This window comes from Pipra filicauda, unplaced genomic scaffold (assembly GCF_003945595.2).
Source record: "Pipra filicauda isolate LSUMZ 115617 unplaced genomic scaffold, ASM394559v2 scaffold131_size2509542_pilon, whole genome shotgun sequence".
Taxonomy (NCBI): Eukaryota; Metazoa; Chordata; class Aves; order Passeriformes; family Pipridae; genus Pipra; species Pipra filicauda.
In genome coordinates, this window is record NW_024103785.1 from 1,100,178 (window position 1) to 1,123,002 (window position 22,825).

Consider the following 22,825-nt stretch of genomic DNA (forward strand, 5'->3'; position numbering starts at 1 on the left):
CCATGAGAAACACCAACACGTTTTGTGGAGTTGAGCTTCGCTGGGAAGGTGCAAGAATTGGCCATGAATAAATATTCTGCCACATTCTAAAGTTCCTTGAGTTCTAAGCTGTGTAAGCACAGCCAGCAGCTTAGTTCCATATTAAATACCACCCCTACAAATTTACCACTTCCTGACTAAAAAGGCAACACAGTAAAAACTTCAGTGAGGGGATCAAGAGATAAAAAATACTAAAACTCTTCTTAAAGAACAAACACAAGACCACAACCACTCATGTTTAACACTATCCAGGAAGGTGGGGATGTTTTTGCACAGAAGGTGCTTTGGTTAGGTGGTCTCTGAGAAAATGCAACGCATAAAAAGCTATTCTTCAAAAAAACAAAAGCAATCAGGCATTTTGCCATAAAACTAGAAAAGGATCTTATGAGACAAGGCACTGTCCAAGACAAGTGATGTGACATTATCAGGTGCAGGAAGTATTCATGTTTAACCTATAAATCAGAGTAGCTGACTCAAAGTCACACACAGGTATGACTTTACCATTAACAGTTTTGTGACAGGTACCTATAAAACCCCACAGCGAAATTTCCAGCTTACATTAAGACACAAAATAAGAAGAAAAATATTTTTTTCTCCCAGGAGATCTTCCAAACACTTCTAGGTTGTCATTATGAGTTTAAATGTGATAATTGCCAACTCCCATTTCAGTTGCTCTCCTATATATGCTTGAATTTCAGGTAAACTGATCCAAGGTTGCTGCTTGTTTTTCAAGTAAAGAAACTGAAACTATGAAAACTTCCTGCTTCTATTTCTTTATATTTTTAGCAAAACAGTAGGGAAAAAAGTCCAAACTTGAAGCCTCTTCTTTACAGACTTCTATTGTTCATGGTGGAGACCAGCTGGTTGAAGATGGAGACAGGAGAATAACAGGACAATAAGAATAATAAAAGCAAAAATGGATTCGTGATCCTTTTTCTCATTATGTCAAATTCTTGAACACTTTTTTTCATGCAGAAGTTAGGAAAATTTGAGAACAACTACACAGACACTACAGATAACATAAAATCATCTGAGGAAGCTTGATCCTAAATGCAAGCTTCTGAAAAAAAAGGAAACATGGAACAAGTTTAGAAGTTTGTCAGAGAATTAACAGCAGCATTACTCTCACGAATCCTGCATCCAGGAATTCTGCCATTCTGTTTTTCTGCTCTGTTTTTGTATTAGTACAGTCTGCTCACTTCTGGATTCTTCTGGTTCACTACCAGCAACGAAGCAGATTTCTGAACAGGTGTTCAGAAAGAATATTTGTCGCTTCTTAGAAAGTCCTGGTGCCTCCCTAATTCTTTAAATCCTGTTTAAGAAGAACCTGATCTAGTAGTTCTGAGGGTCAAATCACGGTGCTTAGTCCAGGCATATGTGCACACTCAGGTCTGTAGATTAGCAAGATTAGGCTCTAAACTCCAGTATTAGCAAAGTGCACACACAAGACCTGGCTTGGCAGCTCCCCTCGTTGGAGTCTGTGGAAGCCAATAATAAAAAAACAATACATCTGCCACTGGAAATGTAGTGGATGTACTTCCCACACACAATAAAATTCATGCTATTATATTTTGCTAGATGTATTACCTTTTAATCCTGCAAAGTAAATAATCTTTTACAGGAGAATTACTGCTTAACAAAGAAATCTCAAAGAAAGGAAGAAAACGCTTATTAAACCATATTCAACACTAAACTAGAGGCCTTCCAAGTGACCTCCTGGTGTTGCAAATTTCAGGTTGTTTTTGTGGAAAAAGGAGGTTGCATTAACACTTATATTTGTTACCATTTCAAATTACCTTTTTTAGGGTTAATAAGCTCAAATGCTTGCAAAACAGGCGAAAAGCTTAAAAACACTGGAAGTATTTATGTCAGACACTTGTGTTTCCATTCGTTCTGCTTATCCTGCAGCCTAAGAAATTCACAAGTTTAACACATGAACTCCTGCAGCTACAAAAAAAATAAATAAATAAAGAATTTAACCGATTTCAACTAAAATGATTGCATTTGATGAATGGCAAACGGACACCCTCCCATTTCACAGAAATTAATGATGCCTCTTCAGCGAAGAGCATCTGTTTCATGAAAGTAGGACAAAGGCTGGAATGTAGCACAGCCTTTCACATCCAGCATTAACCAGATGACCCAGGATGACCTGGAACAGCATAATTCTGACTCTGCTGAACTAGCCAGCTCCAGGTCTTCCATAACTCATCTGTATTGACATCAACACTCCAAAACCAAATAGCACATATTTTTGGTGTGACTTTTATTTACAGAGGAAAAAAAAAAACAAAACAACAACATTTCTGGGGGAAGTTTCCATTTCTCCCTTCCACAGCACTTAAGTTTTCTTCAGTTTTGCCCAGTCTTTCTGGTCAGAAGTCAAGTTTTGCATTGAGATTTAATTTATGAGCTTTATCAGTGCAAACCAAGTTATGAAAATTATAAAGTTAAAAATATATATGTAAAGTTATACGTAGCTTGTAAGTTTATACATGAATACAGTTAAAACGTGCATATTCCATAAATGCAGCCTATAGACCACATACTGCTTAAATAACAGAAGAAACAACTTCACTCTTTTCAAACTTTGCACAAGAAGTTTTACTGATCACAGTGGATACTGCATTTTAAGCTGGCCTACATCTCACTCAAAACTCTGAATTTCAACGTGCTTTTAGCCTTCTATTGCAACCCTTCATATTATGACAAACACTACAAATAGAAACCAAGACCAATGACTGGATCTGTTTTAGTACAGCGACAGGATGATCTGATACCAAAAAAATTTCACTGAGAAAAATGGGACAAACGTTAAGTGGCTGTGTTTGCAAACACAAGAGTAAGGAAAACAAGTATATTGAAGATCAACTGCACAAGGCTAATCAGCTCAGCCACAGCCCCTGTGATCTTTCCAGTTCAGGGACTTATTTGGAGAGCTCCTCTTTCAGCCTCCTCCCCTTGCTATAACCTACTGAACTCTAACTATTCAGAAGATACACTTTACATAGAATAAGAAAGGCCCAACACAAGAGTTGGTGCAGAATGAAGAGTTCTGCTTTACTTCATAATTTGTATTTTGAGAGGAGAAAGCTTCAAAAAATGCAAATGTTGAAAGAAGTTTGCCAGCAGACAGAGCAACACAAAAAGGACAAATAGCCACTCATTTAGCCAACATTCTAGGTGGCTGAAAGCATCATTTATTGTATCATTTTAATGAACAAACTTTAGCACTTCCACAATCTCAACAGACTATTTTGAGGGGGGGGGAGAAAGAGTTTTTGAGTTGCTGGGATCATCAGACAACTTAAAAGCATTCATGAGTGCAAACTACAGAATAGCAGCACTTATTTAACAAATTCTTGCTGGGATGCAGCTGCTGACAAATAAGCCTAGATAAAATGGTCCTGTTATATGTATGAGGTTTCTACACGGCAATTACTTAAGATTTACAGTTTATGCACTCAGCAAGTTGAGAAAAATGCCAACACGCTTGTGTGGCTGAATGACTCTTCATATACTGTGACTGCACCTTTGAATTTTCACAGGCAAGTAAGTACACAGCACATTCCTACAATTCCAGTTGCAATTGCAAAAAAAATTATAGACAACACACAAGTAATTCCGTTGCAGTAACAAAATCTCAATTTTATCTGAGCATTGATACCGATCACTTTTGTGTTTCACAATGAAAATAAACAGAATTGCAAATGATACAGTTCCCCACAGATGAAAGGAGACAATCATCTTTGATTCAGCTTAGATAACTGGTTTTGTGGCAGAAGAGTTAGTGTTTTATTTATTTTATTTTATCTATTTTTTTACGTGTTGCCAGCAAAGTTTCACACACACTTAAAATTCTTCAGGGGTGGGGGGAGGGTGGCTGGCAAAAAAAAACCCCAACAACTTCTTTCCTGGATATTGGGAACATTTGCAAACAGTCAGCTAAAAAATTGAATTACATTCATCAAATAAAATAATTGCCCTATCTTCTTGATCATTTATTTTCAGTATTGATCAAAATGGATGCACACAAACAATTCTTCGCCTATCTCATAACACCCATTTAATTCCCCTATATTTGCAATGTTATGCACAGATAGAGGTTTCCAAGAGGAATTAATCATGACAAACACTATGAAAACCTCTGAAAGAAACCTGCATACTCTCATGAGCCTGAGTAGCCTTAGAGCTCAATTTAATTAGTATTAACTTTAAAAAGTTAAATCCAAAGGTTCTGAGATCCCATTATCAGGGAAAAGAAGGAGTAACCACTTGGCTTACTATAAATATTAAATATTTCCTTTAAATTACATACTTGGAAGAAAGACTTCCAGTTGAATTCTCTATATACATCCGTTTAGTTTTAATCTGAAATATGAGTTGTCTACAGTTGTACTGAAGAAACAAACTAAAGTCATACTCTATACTGAAGGTATACTAAAGAGTTTTGTTTTACCTGTATTTTAAAGTAAACAGCTACTGTAACTGTGGCAACTGAACCTATGAAAACAACGGGAAAGTACTTGGAAATATCAAAAGAAGCTATCCAAGAACTATAACTCCAGCAAAAGCTAAGATATTGTTAGGAAAAACAGGGTAATTCTCTATTGTCCCCTTTTCACAACCTGCATCCCTTCCATAGATACAATGGAAGTTGTTCTTAGTTGTCATTTTTACTGTATCAGACATTAATGTTTATTGTTATCTCCATTATCCTCACTCAAACCCAAGCAACAAAAAAAAAAAAAAACAAAACAAAATCCCACAAAATTTTGTCTCACATCTGAGATAAGAAAATCCTGTGCTGAAGTTTCAGATGAGAATGGTTTCCTCATGTTTTGGCCCAAAACAGATGACAATTTCATGTTTATTTGGACTTCTTCAACGGATTTAATGCATTTAAAATATCAAGTCTTATGTCAGCACACTGACATAAGAACAAAAAAACCCTAAAAACCTAGATAATGAAGGAAGAAGAGATGAAAGAGCAGATTAAAAGAGAATAAACCTCAAAATGGATCACGAAGCCTAAGAGACGTTGGAAATACAAATAATACCATATTCTCACAAATAAAAATGCAAAATATTTTATGATGCCTTTAAATTGTGGCATTTTCTTGGATTAGGAAAGTAACCTTATACATGGTGTCATCTTGCACTTCATGTTTAAATTATTCATTGCAATGTAAGCCAAGGAAAAAGCCTGCAGTGGTAATCTCAATGATTTCTAACAGAAGTCACCTAAACTCAGTACTTAGTTCAGATCTGGTAATATTCAGGAGGGTGGGGGGGAACCAACAATTCAGCATTATTTTAATGTACTCAGAAAGCAAATCTGAGCTTTAGTGATCATAGAATCATATGAGTTAGAAGGGACCTTAAAGATGATCTAGTTCCAACCCCCACACATTTCATGCTTTCAGAATCACTGTGTTTCCCAGAACCTACACAAAACAGAAGAAATAAAGATAATTTTTTTATCGTGCATTTGCTCTGTTTTATTTCAAATAATAACCCTCTCTCCTCCTCAGATCTGAGAATCAACCAGCGTCCGTTTTCTAAAAACCATTTTGGAATGTTGTCGAACTCACAGGACGTTTCCAGTGCAACAGGCTAAAATTAGATTCCTAAATCTGTAACTTAGAAAAATCCCTCAGTAAAACAACAGAACTTCTGACTCTGACACCTCACCCCTTCTCATGTTCATGCTTCACTGCTTTGAAAGGAGTGGGCTGGTGCAGAAAGACTTCGAGGAGGTTCTTTATTTATTTATTTATTTATTGACCTCCCAGACCCACCTAAAATACAGCACACAAATGGTCAATTCTGTTTGTTTTGAATGAGAATAACTGAAAAGAAGTAGCTACTAGAAATAAATTATCTTTCTTTCCAGTCAAATGTTTCTTTAGGAGGATGTTTGCACCTAGGAGGACTTGATTCAGGTGTCCAACACTTTCCCGGGAAAAAAGAGGCAAATACTGCAAAAATTCAGTACTTCCAATATCCATGAGTATGTGCTAATCCACAGGCTGCAGGTTGTGGGAGAAAGCAGAAGCTTCTTAAGGTAGCTAGTTTAAGAGTTTTCAATTTTTAATAACATGCATTCAGAAATCTTCTGCACATTTGTACCCGATTACAGGTAGGAACCCATAATCTATTAACTCACCCCTTTTAAAACTTAATATTCTGCCAACCCATGCAAACTTGAACCATTATCTCTGAGATACAATTCTGGAACAAGCAAGTGCTAAGCACTGCATTAACTCTGGCACTGAGTTTTTATTAATTTATTAGTTTCTAATGGTACAAACCAAAAACATTCCACAAAGCCAATTTACACATGCAGTATACCAAAATGTGACTTCTGCTTCACAGACAAGAATACTTAATGCTCAGGAATAAAAAAGGATTTTTAAAATTCTTTCTTTGTGAATTAGAGTTGGTTTGGGTTTCTTTCCTTTTTCAAAAAAAATATCAAAACACCTTTTGGTGCTTTTCAAACACTGGAAGAACAATAACTACACCTGTGACACTGAAATCTTACCAAAAAAATCAACATAAAATGAATCATCATAAAATGAATAACTTTTAGCCTTGGTAGATATTAATTTTCAATTGTATGGGTATTATTTGTATATGTCACAAAATCTCTAATTTAAATCAAGGAAAAGCATTTTGCTGTTAATAATGAACAATCAAAAAGTACAACTAAAACTTTCTTCTCCAGACTCCACTATATATATTGCAGTGCTTTAGAAGGAATAGGGGAGATAAATTCCAAGAAAAAGTGTTTTCACACTCCTCCATTAACAGCTGCAGCTTATTTTTTGAATAAGTAATTACATACTTAGAGCAAACACATTTATAACTCTGACCTAGCTAGAGCACATTTTCATCACTTTTTCAGTGCAGAAGTACATTTTCCCCTTATTTATCCTCCATCTGTTCTTCCAACATTTTAGTTTAAGCAGTGGTCAATGAGAGGCACTCTCTACAAAAGTGCTGCATACTGAAGTTGGATTCTAATTAGACATTTATTATTCTGCTGCAACACTGAACACTGATAAAACAAATCTATCCAGATCCTAGGCAGTTCATTATAATCTAGCATCACTATTTCCAACTGCAGCATTAATGGCATTGAGACAAGACAGTGATTAAAAATTTATATCTTTCTGTAAATGGAAGAAAATTTAATAAATTTGTTTTCTTGCTTAATTAATTGTGGTTTATATACTGCTACTACACAATTACAACAAATTTCTTCCAGCTATTATTGATGATCTCATTGTGCTGTTACTAAATTAGTCCCAAAGTGTTCAAGAAACTAACAACAGAAAAGGATTAAAAAGGTTCACACATCTAAACATGCTAAACTGGCCAGGCCAAATAATCCTAAATATACAGACAAGTAAAGAGTCAAAAAAGTTATTTGAATTAATTCTGAATTAATTCAAACTGAGAATAAAAGGAAGTATACATCACCATGCTGAATAAAACTAAAACATTTGTTCAATGCAAAAGTTCCTTTTCATAAAGTATAAAGTGCTATATTGTGCAGTTATTAGCTCTCAGAGTAGCATTGCCAAAGAAATCTGGAACAATAACTTCTTCAAACATTTAAGACAGGCAAATTCATTTTTGAAAAGTAGTAGCCTGGTGTTCTCAGCCCATACTTAAGAATTCAGCTAAGCAACAAAGATGAAAGAACAGCACCACCTAGTTCTCTATTTAAAAGTTTTCAAATATTATCACCCATTGATTTATTTTTGTAATCTATATTCACATATGCCTGTGTATTCTGCAGCGAAATCTGTCACACTGCCATAGGAAACTATACTAACAAGTTTGTCAGGAGTTATTAAAGCATCTGATGTAGATACTTCACAAGTGTGAGCTGTGAAGGGAAAAAAAAACCCAACAAAACAAAACCAAAATCAAAGACTTGATATGACATATGCATAGCACATGAATGCTGGAGACTTGTAATAATACAAATATTGTTCTGAGGCACCATAAACACTGGATGGATTTCTCATCCATCCCTAATACTACTTGTGGGACCACTTCTCTAATTTGACCAAAACACTGTGCTGATTCCTCCATACAGCAGTGTGATACTTCACAGTATGTATATGTGTTCCAGACACAAAAAATATATTAACGGAGCAGACATCCTGAGCAACGTGTTAAAAAACCTAATTAGAGCTCAAGCAAGTTGTTTCACAGTTACTTTTCTATTCTGCAAACAGTAGAAGCCTTTCAGAAAAGGGGTAGATATTTCAGGTGCTAGTTGGACTCGAAGTTTTCATGTCAGGAATTCCCCTTCCAGAGAACGAGAAATGTGCACTGGAGCAATCCAGAAGTTTACCAGGAGACAACAGCAGCACCTGAGAAGTTACCTACTCCTGCCCCAGAAACCACCTGCTCCTAACCAAGTTTTACCAGCAGAGCTGCCAGTGTTTAAACATGATAAGCACATCACCACACATGCAGAATAGCCATTCTGTTTTTCTAGACATGCTAGATTTCCTCGGATCTCACTCACACCAAGAGGAAATAATAGCAGTGGAACAGTATTTTTGAAGTCATCTTCTGTCTTGACATTCATAAGTCAGCTCCAATTTCTTATACTAATATACATTTCACTAGATTTTTCCTGTAAGTCTCTTAATTGAAATAAAGCACAAGTGACATTGATACTGTGAGTATTCTGGATAGTGCTGAATTTTACACTGAGATGGCCTGTCTTGCAATATCACAGAGAAAAGGGGTGTTAACTGCACCTACAAAGTGTTTTAGCTGCACTTGAATCAAACGTTCAAATCAGCCAGTTGATTTATCTTAACTCAGAAAGAGGAGAATGAAATGCAGCCACGCTGAAATGCTCTCATGTAGCACATTTTGTATCAACATGCTGAAATTCATCTAGATTCCTGGTTTTCATATGGTAGCTTTTGAAGTATTTTTCTGCTCTCAAACTTGCCCCTTCTCCCCGATGCCTGTAAGAAGTCTTCCATGCTGTACTGACTCAAAAAAATCAGGCTATTAATGGATGGAAGAGACTAGAGCCTTATGCCTACCTCACTAAAAAGCATTTGAAACTGGTGCCCCTGGCAGGGCTCAGGCTCCAGTGCCAGGGACTGACTCCCACTGCTTCCCCTCCTGCCTTCTCTCAGTGCACATTTGAGGAAGGCAGAGAAGTAGTGGGAAGAAAACAACAATAATTTTAAAAAATTAAAAAAAAAAGGAAAAAAAAATCTAAGCCAGCCATCACATCCCTCTCAGGTATTTTCTCCTCGAAGTAGGGAGAAGGATGCCCTCTCACAGCTTCCACAGAATGCACTTCCCCTAAAATCTTTCCTCGTTGCATTTCGTTTCCTGTGGAGAGGAAGAGGTGGAGCAAGGAGAAAAGGCACACTCCCATCCTGCAACCCTGCAGTCATACAGGGGTTTGCCCCAGCCTAACCTTCATACATGTCCTTGTCTTTCACAGCAAAGGCTTCTGTGGTGACTCTGGAAGGCAAGTTTTATTCCTGGAGAAAATTAATTGCCCACATTCCCTGCCCTCCATCTATCCACGTGCCTACGTATCATCCATGTGTTGTCATGGCATAGCTCACTTGTTGCAGAATTGACACATCAATGTAAACAGACTAGACAAATTGGAGGCCTTTATCCTCACAATCTTAAGAAAGCAAATCCCTCATGCACACAGAGTAGGGCTACTGCTGTTTCCCCACCACAAGCCTTGCAGCAGCAAACAGAAGAAAAAGAGAAGTTTGTTTTTCTTGACAGGTATCCCAGGCAGACAAGGCCTGAAGGGAGATTACCCTGCATTTATCTGTGACCAGCCAGTCACCTATCTTGAAATTCCTTTCTCGAGATGTTAACTTTCTGGAAGAAGTTTGAATCATAACAGTTTTTAAAGACCAATTTAGAGAAAAAATAATCCTATGATATTAACTCATTAGACAGCAAATTTTCATTTGTTTAGTTTATGTGATAAAGGCTACTAGATTCTGGTTTCCCATTGTGATTTACAGTATATTTCAGTTTGCAATAGATAAAATCTAATGCACAACAAATGCATCTGCACTTCCAAATCCTGCAATACAGATGTCACAGTAAATGACGAATATCCCTTATAGGACATGTTTAACTACCTTCTTTATCCAGATTTTCTGTTACTCCATTTTGCATCAGATCAGGAGAAAACTGTGCTTTTGTAGAACAGGAGCATCCCTTGCTTTTGTAACAGAAAAAGACAAATCTGTATGAAATCTGATATGACTCTTTTCTCAAAATCCAAAGATGGTTTGAGAAATTCTGCAATCACATTATTATGTTCTTCTCCTCCCCTCCCCAACTATTGCTTGCACAAGATATATAAAAACCTAGTCACTTAAACCAATCTTATCCTCCAAGCTATTTTCAAATTACATTCATCTTGTGTGTTAAACATATGTGAGCGTCCCATAAATAAGTCTATAGGCCATTGAGGCTTTTCTCTAGCATAAATAAAAACAAATGGCCCATGTATTTCTATTGATTGTGTGCCTTCCCCAGCGCCTCCAAAATTCACCATTCAGAATGCAGCAAAGCAATAATGAATTAGAGTCTGCAAAACAAAGATGACTTAGGAAGCAGAAAACAATTTTACTCAGACCCAGTTCAAAAACTCAAGCTTATTTTGTAGGGAAGGCACCGAAATTCTGTGAGCTTTGGCCCATTCTTTAAAGAGTGAATGAGATTTACTTGCTCTAGGAACGGGATGCATTTCGCATTTTGCATACCAAAAAGAAGCATCAACCAGCAGTTTGTAAACCATAAAACTTCACATTGACTAGGGAGAGAGATGCCAAATACTTGAGAAATGCTTGATTAAAAAATCCAGATAAGGTAAGAGGAATGTTCTGAAGAAGTTGGGCAAATAGTCAAGGTGCTAGCCCACACATAACTTATACACTGCCTGTGTTCAAAAACACATCATCTTGATTGTGTTTGTATAAGCAGCAGTCAAGATATTCCCTAAGACATGCTACACTGAGGAGTCCAGCCTCTAAAGGAAGCACAGTCTATAAAGCTTTTTCATTGCTAATTTGGTTTTATATCAAAAGATGAGACACACTCTCTTTTAATATGCAATATCCTATTAGTTGTCAAATTTTATATTTAAGTTCTGAAAAGCTCCTCAGTGTTAGGGGTTGCTAATTTTGGTACAACTGGTTTTAATTTAAAATTGAAGGGATTCCCCTTCCACTGCACAGATATAATTTTTCATGAACCACAATTATCATCGAACAAGATGGTACTTATAGCTCCATATTAGTCCAGATCTCACCTATTTTTAATAGCATTACAAGGCTACATGATACAAGCCTGGAGACATCAATAATGCCATTAGGAACCTGCAATGGAAAAGTTAAGAAACGGTAAAGTTAAGAGAAAACTGCAATGCCAAGCTTACTGTAATGAAGAAAATATTTCACATGACACTTAAAAATGGCCATGCTAGTTTAAGGTTTCCTCCAAAGAAAAGAAGTTCTCTCATTTCCATTACTATTACCTTAGATGTTAACAAAACAATTCATATAAAAGAAATACTACGGTATATTTCAGTATATTATGCCATTTTATGACCTGTCACAGATTTGGGATACTATGTTATGTTAGTCCTTGATCAGTAATCAGTTTAGTAATACTTCTAGTATTACTGAATTTATTTTCCAATTTGCAAATGGCTGCAGTTCGACATTTCTGTGTGTTTGAAGACATAAAAAATTTCTTTCCATTCATGGTCTGGAGTATGAACAAGTGTTTTCATTTATCAAATGAAGTTTTACTTTCTCTGTATTAAACTGTGCAAATGTATGGAGAATTCTTCACTGTTCTCCAGTGTACCACAATCAAGCATCAAGTAGCATGTCAAGATTTATGCCTCACATACAAAAAACATATTAACACTCAGGAAAGAAAAAAAAAAAAGACCTTGAAAGGGATAAATATGAGATTGACATTGACATTAGAGCATATTTTGTACAGTCTTTTAATTAAAAGAGATTTGATTGCTTCTGCTTCAACTAGTACAGCTTTTCCCCTCGTTAAGGACCAACCAGAACAGCCTTCCTGCCTTATAGCATAGCAGGAATAAAAGCAGGTCAAGTTACACTCTTAATCCAGCAGATGTAGGTCAGTTTGGGATAAATATCGGAACAGACAGAAAATACTAAAGTGCCTGTGCCTACTACAACTGCTGCTGTGAAGTAATTTGGCCTCACTCTCTTCAGAGCTGTCAGTCAGTTGCAGTTGTTGAATTTCCATTGCTGAACTTTGAAAAAAACCCACAGTTTTAAGAGTTAGAGAGGCCTGTACAGCTGTGCTGCCTATTCAGCTGCTGCCAGAAGCAGCAGCAATAATGCAGGGGATCATTTATTGATGATACCCAGGAAGGCGTAACTGCGCTTTCATATCTGGTCACAAATTATTTTTGCGTCACGCTCTGGTTTACTTAACCTAAGGTTCAGTAATTGAATTACCATGATTAGAACCACTGTTTGATGAATACTGTGGTGTATGAGAAGTTTAAAATACAACCAGGGTATTTTTATCTCTAGCATAAGAAAACAGTCTCTCTCTTGCGCTATCCTTCCCATCCAACAAAGAAAATGACAGGTAGTCAACAAACTGTTTGCACAAAGATGACAACAGAGGGAATGTCAAACATCCAGCTATTTGAACAACCACCATACTACATATATGATGATACACACTATTTTACAAAAAACCTAAACCTTGCCAACTCCATTCACAGAACAAAGAATAAGCTGCAGAGTTCAGTAATGTATCTCCATGTAAACAAAACTTACACAGAGGAGCTTTCAGCTCCGGAGGAGCTTTAGGTGTTCAAATTGAGAAACATAGATCATACACTAATTATTTTTCTGAAATTGAAGAGTAGCTGCCTGTGGACACTTAATATTCTTTATCAGTTACGTAAGAAAAAAGGAGAAAACTAAACTCAGTACTACAAAATAGGAAAAAAAGTTATATGTATGAATTTATAGTAATGTAAAACTATATTAAAAGTGATTTGCTGCTACTTAAAATGTGAAAGCTATAAAAGCATTCACACTCTCCAGGAGCCATTGGATTAAACTATAAAGCAGTAAATACAACTCAGTTCATGGTTAGGAAGAAATAGTCTTTCCCTCAAAAATCCCAAACTTGTCAAGACAGCAGAAACAGTCCTGTAAACAAGGCTCATAAAGATCCCAAGATCTCTACGCTGCAAATGAAAAGGATGGCAAAGGATGCAAGTATGATTTTATTTTTCACATTTACAGACGTTAGGGAAAGGAGATGGGATGACAGGTATGCAGACATTGTGAGAGGAAGAGACAGGAAGGAGTCTTCCAATCTCTGGAAAACAAAACTGAGCACCTACATTCTTCAATGAATCCTCTGGGCCTTAAAATGTCCTACACACAAAACACCAGTACTAGAAGAGAGCCCTGGAAGATGCTCTACACAGCCTCCAATGTTTTGTCACTGAAATAAATGTCCTCTGCTTCTTCCTCTCCCCTTTAAGATGCCCTTACGGTAGAGTCTTATGTATTGATACTATAAAGCACCCATCCTCAGCTTAGAGTGCATTAGCATAAAAGAAACTGTAAAAATTTGGACTTTGTCTTTAATTTTCACTTATAAAAGGAAGGGAAAAGATCCTGAAATAGGTTCAGAGACAAAAGGCAGAAAACCCCCACGACATTAAGAACCCTCGCAAAGACACCCACATTTCTTTTTGAAAATACTCAATTCTTTCTGAAATATTTTCATTATGTAGAAAGATAATTGTTCAAGGGAAAATTCCTGAGAGTAATCATGATTTTACAATGTATTCCTCGCCACTGGATGTGATATTTGCCTTTCTTCCTTTCAAACACACCTCAAAAACTCCTTGGGAAGAAGGGATATGCTCATTAAGATCATACTTAATATCGATGCAATCCCAGAGGACTCACATACTAAACTGTGTCTAATAGTTTTACCATTCTACATTTGTTTTAGAATGCCACTGACATGCTTTTTAAAATACACATCCTCTCTGCAGAAGACCCTGCATTGTTTTGAGAGGGTCTAACTTTTAAGAGTTTCTGCCTGCTGGTTAATTCGATTAAAACAAATTGAAGTAATCCTTCTTTCTCTTGGAGAAGGCATTAAGAGGACAACGACACCTTCTATTTCTACTTTTTAAATATTAAATGGAGAGGGAATAATTGTTCTAATCATTGTTCTAACACAGTCAACCACACTCTGGTTATACTGCTGTTCTCTTGGCAACTACCAGATGTCCATGTCCATTCCATACATAACAGCTGTTATCAGTTACTTAATCACCATTTGTGATGCCCAAGAGAAAAAAATCACTTCAAAATCCAATCTTGACTTCACATAGCAATATTAAAAGATTAATTCTTTGGTGGAAAGAGTAAGAGTAATCACATTCAACACATTTTGTCAATAGTAGGATCAGGCCAGAGTGATGAGAAAGCTAATTATGAGAACTAAGGTTTCTATAATAATAAACTATAACTTCAAGACATTTATAGTACATTATAATGGAATTGCAACTGACAAGTAAATTTAAAAGCAGAGGGAGATTCACTGCTTTACATTTCTGAAATAATATTGAAAAAAAAAAAAAGAAAAACAAAACCATCAAGAAACTGGACAAGAAAAATGAATTTGTTTCAACAGAGGTTCTTCTCTTGATCAGCATTTCCATGGAGTTACTTTTTGATGAGAAACTGCAAAACTGTTTACTGTTAATTTGATGATTGAAACTTGATAAATGCTTTGAGTGCAAGAATGATAAATATTATGTGAGTGAGTCATCCCTATTCATGTACTCCTCAGGGAAGTTGTGTGACATCATCAATGGGAATCTGGATTGTTTAGTTACGTCGTGTTCTAAACCTGAAAGTGAACTGCTGTATGATGACTATCAATAAAAATGCATGACGAAATCAAGTAAAAGAATTCATAAAATATGAACTAGCCTGGGAACTAAGCAGCTAATAAGCCTACCAGGCCTTGGATAGAGTGATGGAAGTCATATAAAGAAAAACGCCGTCAAGTAGAGTGATATATTTTATGTTTCAACTTGTGCTATTCCAAATAAAGACTGTATTAAAACTACTGTCTTTTATTCTGTAATTGTCTACACCCTTGCAGACCTTACAGAATTACAACTGCATGTGTTTGACTCGCTGTACACTGTATTAGCACACGAACACTTTGCTGTCAAGACAACCCCTATGCACACAGCATTAGGTTGCCTGGATTTTGCTAACAGAAACCCAACGGAAAATTCAAAACAGGATCTAGACACAGAAGATATTGAGTAATGTATGATAACTTCATCTTAAATCAGCTTACATGATCTCAGAAGCAGTCATTTGCATATCCGTCCAGGTTTGTTTGCGGGTTTCTTAATTCTGCCCGTAACAGGTCTGGGCTAATGAAAAAAAGAGTCTTGCCCGAAAGCAATTACCTGTCTTCACTGATTTGTTGCATCAGCGACCACAGTTTCAGACAAATTAAAGAATCCCTACATCATTTTCATTAGCAGACAGGTTGCAAGCATTTGAAGTACACGAAGAAACCACGTTGAGAAGGTTTGCCCATTGTTGGCAAATCTTGGAAGGAGATCATTTGCTCCCACACCCGGCACTAGCCAGTGCCTTCTTGGAGCCGAGCACATTAAGGCATTAGATGCCATTTGCATTATCACACAGCAGGGGGCTACAGCAGCTACAATTCCAGGATAATCCTAACCTGTATCTGTACCCTATGAATCCAACGGAACTATTTTTATTGTTACAGTTTCTCACGTGGTACCTCTTGACAACAACAAGCTTGCTTGTCAGGTTGCATAAAAACAGCTCAGACGATGTACTTGAGTTATTCTAAAAACGTGCCCCCCCTTCAACTGTTAAATTTTGCCTGAGTAAGAGTAAATTCATTAAGCAAAAAAGCAATCAGAATACAACAAAAAAGTAAGGCTGGCTGTAAACATAAATAACAGCTTAACCCCTTGGGACATCATTTAAGTACTCCAGAATCATCACAGAGCACAAGCTAAGAACAACTGCAGCCAGAGATCCTACTATTTTCACAGCAAACGCTGGAGAGGGCAGAGCAGACTAATATCGTACCCGAACTCAGCTGACAAACTGCTTCTCAGCCCAACATGTTATTAGTCCCTCCTCCACCTCCATCGCTCCCCTTTCACAGCAAGCAGTTGACACTGGCCTCTTTTACTTCTTGTTTGCCTCCTTTCTGAAGGGACTGCTTGCTGCTAATGCTATTCTGTGCACAACCTGAGAAGAATTATTCTATGTCCTCTTCCCTCAGCTGATGCTTCATCAATACCCAGGACAGATTTCTTAAGCAAGTCTCTCCACAGACCATGCCAGAAAGGCACACTTCCATACAGGACACACGTCAGCTTGACTCTCTGTCACCTTGTGTTTAATTAGCTTCAGTTTCACCAAACAGAAACCATCCGTAATTACAGTCCAGAAGTGCTTCAAATCCTCAGAACAAAGATCTTATTCACGTAAAAAGCTGACGAAAAACCTGCATCTCCCACGGTCCACAAGCAGAAAACTAGAGGATTCTAACAAATCCACTCAGCCACTTCACAACACAGTTTGGGCAAGTCAATCAAGCCAGCAGCAAGAACTACTTTTAAATGCAGCTATAAAGCTATCAAAAAGAAATGTGTCTAATATGGTAACTGACTGCTATTTGTGTCAAAATAAATGGCAGAAACTGAGAAAACAACATTTATGAAGTTGCACTGTATGGTGGGCTGAAAGAATTCGATATTCGGTCAGATACAGTTGCTATTGAGGACAGTCTTCTAGAAAATATTTACTCCTCTTCTCCATCCTCCTTTACCTTAGGAGAAAAGGATAGGAGAAATTACTTCCTCTCACTCCTGCCAGAGTGTTACAGATTCTTTATATCCCCTTGAAGCAGCTCTCTGCTGAAGTGCAGTACACAGAGTGCCTAAGTATTTCTGATGAAGTTTTAATCAGGAGCTGAAAAAATAATTGTGTGAGAAACCGAAGAGAGGGGAGATGTTTCACACACGCAGAGGGCAAGCTGGGTAACGTGTTAAGCATGGCTTTTGCCCATCTGCAAGGACAGGCCCAATCTGGCTGTTTTCACACAGTCGCAGTCAGGTTCGTATTACACCCCGTTTCTTGCAACATGTTTTTTACCTGATGCAGTTCACGGAGTTACATTCTGCCTGGCACGCTCCCTAAACTGCAGTGAAAGACATCACTGTTTTTAATCACTGGTTTACTCTCAAAACTGCGCTGCGCTGAATGCGGCTGATTGCATCTTAGGAGAGATCAAATCCTCCTCCTCCAGCAGCAGCCCCGATTTTATTGGTGACAGAAAGTCAGTCCAGACGCTTCCCACCCCCCCGCTCCTTTGCAGGGCAATGAATTGACAATTCACAGGGAAATGCAAAAGGCAGAGGAGCCAGCCCCCAGGTGCAGCGCGCCGCACATGCCCCAATAAATAATCCTGTATAGCACCAACACAGCGGCTCCTTGTGCGGTGACGTACCGGGCAACCCATAAACATCGGGAAAGAATACAAATAATCCGCCCGACGGAACCGTCCTTCGCAGTTGCCCAGAGCACTCCCTTCCCCTTCCATCCCTTCTCGCCTCCTCGGCCGGTAACTTCCCCGGGAAGTGGAGCGGAGGGCACTCCGGGGGGGTCTGGATGATGCGGGGTGGGGGGGGTACGAGGCTCGCGTGTTTCGGGGAACCCGGGCGGCTGCCTGTGCCCCCGCTCCGCGCTTCCAGCCACAGCTCCCCCCGGAGATCGCCCGACACATGACGCAGCCATGTGAAACGCGAGATATATTAAACTTGACGTGAGATGGCACAACGGAGGCGGAAAAAAAAAAAAAAAAGGAAAAAAAAAGAAAAGGGAAAAAAAAATTCTTACAAGGCCACTTAGTTTTAATCGACTCTTCGCTTCTCTCTCCCCCACCGAAACGCCCCGCACGCCGAGCGAGGGAAGGGCAGGGAGATGCCCCGCCGGCCAGCGGAGTTGCTGCGCGGTGGTTCCCCGACCCCCGGGGCCGCCGCCCCCCCCGACCGTCACCTCCCACCGTGTGGTCCCCAAAGCGGCCGGGGGGCCGCGCCGTCATCCCGAACACCTCTCAGGGAGGGAGGGAGGGAGGGAGGGAGGGAGGGGGTGAGCTCCCGGCGGCAGCGCAGCGGGCTCGGCTCCCCCCAGAGCGGGAGAGGGCTCGGGAAGCTCCCGCAGGCACCTCGCAGCGCCTCGCGGGGGCTTCCCTGCGCGGCGGCCGCTCCATCCGACTTGGCCGGATAACGGGAATGAAGGGGAAGAGAGCGGCGGCGGGGAGGAGGAGGGAGAGGGGGAATATACATCCAGTCTGCAAACTAGCCGCAGGATGAGCCGCCTGGAGCAGGATGGTGAAGGGATCTGGCTGCTGAACCCGCGGCTCATCCGATTACCCTACGTGCACATCTTATGCCTCGCACACAGACACGCACTCCCGGCGCCATCCCCCCCCCCGATCCCGCCGCCCCCCCGCCGGGGAGGGAGGCACGGCTGGAGCCCGCACGTTCCCCGGGATGTTGTTGCGGCGCTCACGCCGCTGCTGCGGCTGCACCCGCACTTTCGGGGGCACGTTTTGCGGCGGGAGAGCGGGCGAGGAGGGGACGGGGTAGCCGGAGGGGGATGAGGGGGTTCCACGAGCGACTGGCGGCAGCGGGGGGTGGTGGTGGTGGAGGTGGAGGGAGAAGCGCGGAGGGCGAAGGAGGGCGGGAAGAGGCTGACGTTGGAAGGGCAGGAAGGGTTAACAGCCGTGCGGCGCTTCAGCGCTGGATAGCGCTACCCGGGAGGAAGGCTGGAGGAGCCCGGGGAGGGGGGGAAGCCGGGAGAGGAGCGAGGGAGGGAGCGGGTCAGGAGTGGGGCGGTGGGCAGGGGGGGAGCTTGGGGTGCCCCGGGCCGCGGCGGTGCCCCCCCGGCGTCCCTCCCTCCCCGCGCGTGGGGCAGGGGTGGGGAGGAGGCGGTACCTTGTACGAGGATCCCGCAGAGGCTGTAGAAGCGCAGGAGCGCGCCGGGCTTCAGCCGCATCCTGGGGGCTCCCCTCGGGCTGGGTTGGCGCCAGGCACGCAGATCCGCAGCCTCCCGCCGCTCCGCTCTCCGGGCGCTTCCTTCCCCCCGCAGGAGCCGCCGTCGCCGCCGCCTCCGCCGCAGTGTCTCCCTCGCTGTATCCAGTGGGGTGAGGAGGAGGAGGAGGAGGAGGAGGAGGAGGACCAGGGTCGCGGGGGTGGATTGGGGAGGGAGGAGGAGGAGGAGGAAAGAGCGGCTCTCTCCGCTGGCTCCGGCGCTGCTGGGCAGGTTCAGGTTCCCACCGCGGAGCGGTGCCAGGTGCCCCCGCCGGCTCCCCTCGCCCCTGCCGGCGCGTCCGTCCGTCTCTCCGCTCGCCTCTCCTGTGCTGTCCCGTCTCGTGCCGTCCCGATGGCGGGAGGAGGGGAGAGGAGGGGTGGGATGCGCAGGGACTCGGCTCCGCTCCCGCCGCTTCCCGGCGCGACACACAAGGGCACTCTGGGCTCGCCGGGCTCCCCCGGCCCGGCCCCGCCCACCGCGCACGCCCCGCCTCTTTCTGGGAAACCACGCCCCCTAGGTCACGCCCCCAGCGCCACACCCCTACCCTCCCCGCTCCGCGGCCACGCCTCCACAGCGCCTTTGGCCACGCCCCCGCCCGTGCGGCCCCGCCCCTCAGGTGGGCGCGTGAGTGGCGTGCGCGGCAGCCCAATAGCCGGCGCCCGACATCGGCCGCTCGGCCAATGAGGCGGCGCGTTACAAAGCGAACGGGCGTTCCTCTGCGCCAGGCTCGCTGAGTGGCGGCCGGCTCGGGCCAATCGCGAGGGGCGACGGCCGCGCGGCCGCGGTGCAGCCAATGGGCGGGGAGAGCGGCGCGGGGGGGCGTGGCCGGCGGCGGGCGCTGTCCAGGGCCGGTCCTGAAGCGGCGGCAGAGCCGGGGCGGCCCCGGCGGGTGCGGGACGGGTGGTGCCGGCTCCGAGCGCCCCTCACTGCGGGGAGTGAAGCCCCTTCTCTGCCCTCTGCGTCTCCTCCCGCCCCCCTCCGAAAACAACTGGTAAAAGGATGAGTCTCCGGATTCCTCGGAACACCGGCATTCCTGTGCAGGCGCCTTTCCCGCGGCTCCGCCTGTGAGGCCCCGGAACAATGGCAATAAAGAGCGTCCTGGACTTTTCGCGGTGTTGCCCGGACTGTGAACGGCTTGGAGAAAGCTCTTCGTTTGGAGGGTTTCCTGGGAGGGTTGGGAGCATTTCCTGGTCCTAAAGCGCTTGTGGTCTAATAGATAAGGCTCTGAATGTGGTGAGGAACCCAAGAGGGCAGGCAGGCACTCCATGTTCGTGTGATTGGTGTTCAGCTTTAAAGGATCTGCCCGTGAACGTCCTGTGGAGGAATTGTGCTGCCTTATCTGGGAGAAGGCAGGATTCCCGTGCACCCAAATGCCTGTAGTGATCAGGTGTTTCTCCAGTTCTGGTTCCGTTCCTTTTCTGTTGAGGTTTTTACTGTGTGTTTCCCACAGTAGCTCTCTGTGTTCCCGCCAGTCTTTGAATCCAAAGAGCTTTGCTTATCTAAGTGATGAAACAGTCTTTCCTGCAGTAGAGGGAAGCTCTTTAAAAGCTCATTTCTCCAAAGGGTCCATGGTCTCAGGTCATCAAGGAAGTGCAATCAGTTGTCAACTTTGCCTCAAAGAGCTTGTGCTAGGGTGGGATCTGGGAAGTTATGCATTCTGTTTTCATATCTTCCACTTTGTCCATTAGCAAGTGGTGATTATACCTGGCAACAGCTGAGACTGCATCAGGTTTTATATTGAGTTCCTCCTGTCTCCAAAAGAAGCTCACATAAAATATAGAATCGAATTAAAGAATTACATTTTAATGTTCTGTCATTTGTATGCTTTTGTATCAAAGGAACCTCACATACATCTCCATGCCTTTGGTAGGTTACATGAACACAGTCAAAGATGTTGCACTAGAACGTCCCCTAGGAAGGGAAGATTTGAAGTCTGTCTCTAATGGATGAGTAGATTGGATGACACTTGTCTTACCTCCTTTTTTTTATTATTGATACTGAAAAAATAATAATAAGCAAAGGTTTTACAACTGTACTCAGAGTAAAGTGCAGGTACGGCAGTAATGATTGGGGAATGATTATTAAAATATTGTAGAAGTCTTAAAAAAAGGATCAAGTCATCATTTTTAAGGCAGCACTAAAAATGTCAACAAATGCTTTTTTTTTTTTTTTTTTTTTTTTTTTTCTGGTTGGGAGAGGAAATTAAAAAGCAATTCCTACAAAATAAGCAACTTAAATCCTTCACTAAGGCAGGACTATAATCCATCCCAAAGTGCTTTTGCATTAATTATGACAACTGACAGCTCTGTACTTCTGACAAGACATGCTTTTGATTGTAACCTTGTTCCAGGAAACATTATAAGAAAGATACAAGTGTCTTCCCACCTTAGTGATTAAAAGGTATAAAAAGAGGTCCCCTGGCAAGTGTAGGAATGAAATGCCTGTCTGTACATCATGGGGGGTTCCAAGTCTTTGGCACAGTAGTACACTTGGAAAAGCTGATCTGCATGTTTAGAGACACCAGCTCACATTTTCTTCCCAGAATCCAGTAATATGGACATTACACCACACCCCATGTCAGAAGCATAACCAAAAACACTGGTACTCACCCTTATTTTCTGGCTCAAGTGTTTCCAAAATGAGTTGGCAACATGTTGATGGGAAACTGGTTCGCAGGGAGCGGAGTGGGGAGGGGAGGTTAGCATTATTCCTCTGCATCACAGAGCAGAAATATTTACTAAACATTAGAAAACTACACTTGGGGTTCAATAAAGCCCCACCAAGCACTGCAGTGCAGAGGAGTATCAAGAGGTCTTTTAACTGTATGTGCTGAAGTGACCTTTCTGTCCATTTTTCAAAAAAGAGAAAGAATTCACAACAAAACCCTGTGATTTATCTGACTAACCATATAACTGAAAAATTTATGATTAAAACCATTAGAATCGTGCCAGACGTGATGTCACACTTCTTCTGATTAACTTAGCCGTGCTAATTTGACAGTTTAGGTAGGCATAGTATCACATCTTGTGACATCCAGTGGCAGCTGACACCAAACATAAGCAGAACTTTGTAATTAGTCTGTGGAGCTGGAGCTCACACACAGCATGGCCAGAAGCATCGTTACTTCCAAAAAGGCAACAGGGACTCTTCAGGAAACACACTTCAGAACAAAGCAAAGAGTAAAATATTAACACAAGAGAACAATGAAAATCAGATGCAGAGGGTAAACATCTTATCAGAACCAGAAAAATGTTCTTCTGCATTATCCTGTTATTTATCAAGGTGATATGCACAAATATTCCTGTTGCCAAGCAAAGCAAAAGATTTTAATTCCCAAGCATGATTTAGAAAGGGTCCTCAAGTATTTCCTCTCACTGAATCAATAAATAAAAGTTGCCCAGCTTCCCATACACTTTCAGCATAGATCCTACATTACGTTTTCCTACCTGACAATTTTTTTCTTGTTCACTCAAAAATGAACAGACAAACTCTTCCTCTAGCAGAGCAACCAGCTCTTAGTCGTTCCCTCCCAATTATTTCCTCTTCAT

The 22,825-nt window shown here is 41.6% G+C and overlaps 1 protein-coding gene across 3 annotated transcripts in view; it reads right to left on the reverse strand.

Annotated features, from left to right (window-relative positions):
- CADM2 (cell adhesion molecule 2) overlaps positions 1–19,756 on the reverse strand; it is a 609,199-nt gene extending 589,443 nt beyond the window's left edge. For 2 of the 3 annotated variants that reach the window (XM_039378206.1, XM_039378204.1), the window contains exon 1: positions 19,181–19,756. In XM_039378206.1, the coding sequence (XP_039234140.1) occupies positions 19,181–19,241 (61 nt within the window). In that variant the 5' untranslated portion in view covers positions 19,242–19,756. The remainder of the gene's footprint in view (positions 1–19,180) is intronic. The other variant, XM_039378205.1, reaches the window with a different exon arrangement.
- Positions 19,757–22,825: the final 3,069 nt, after the last annotated feature.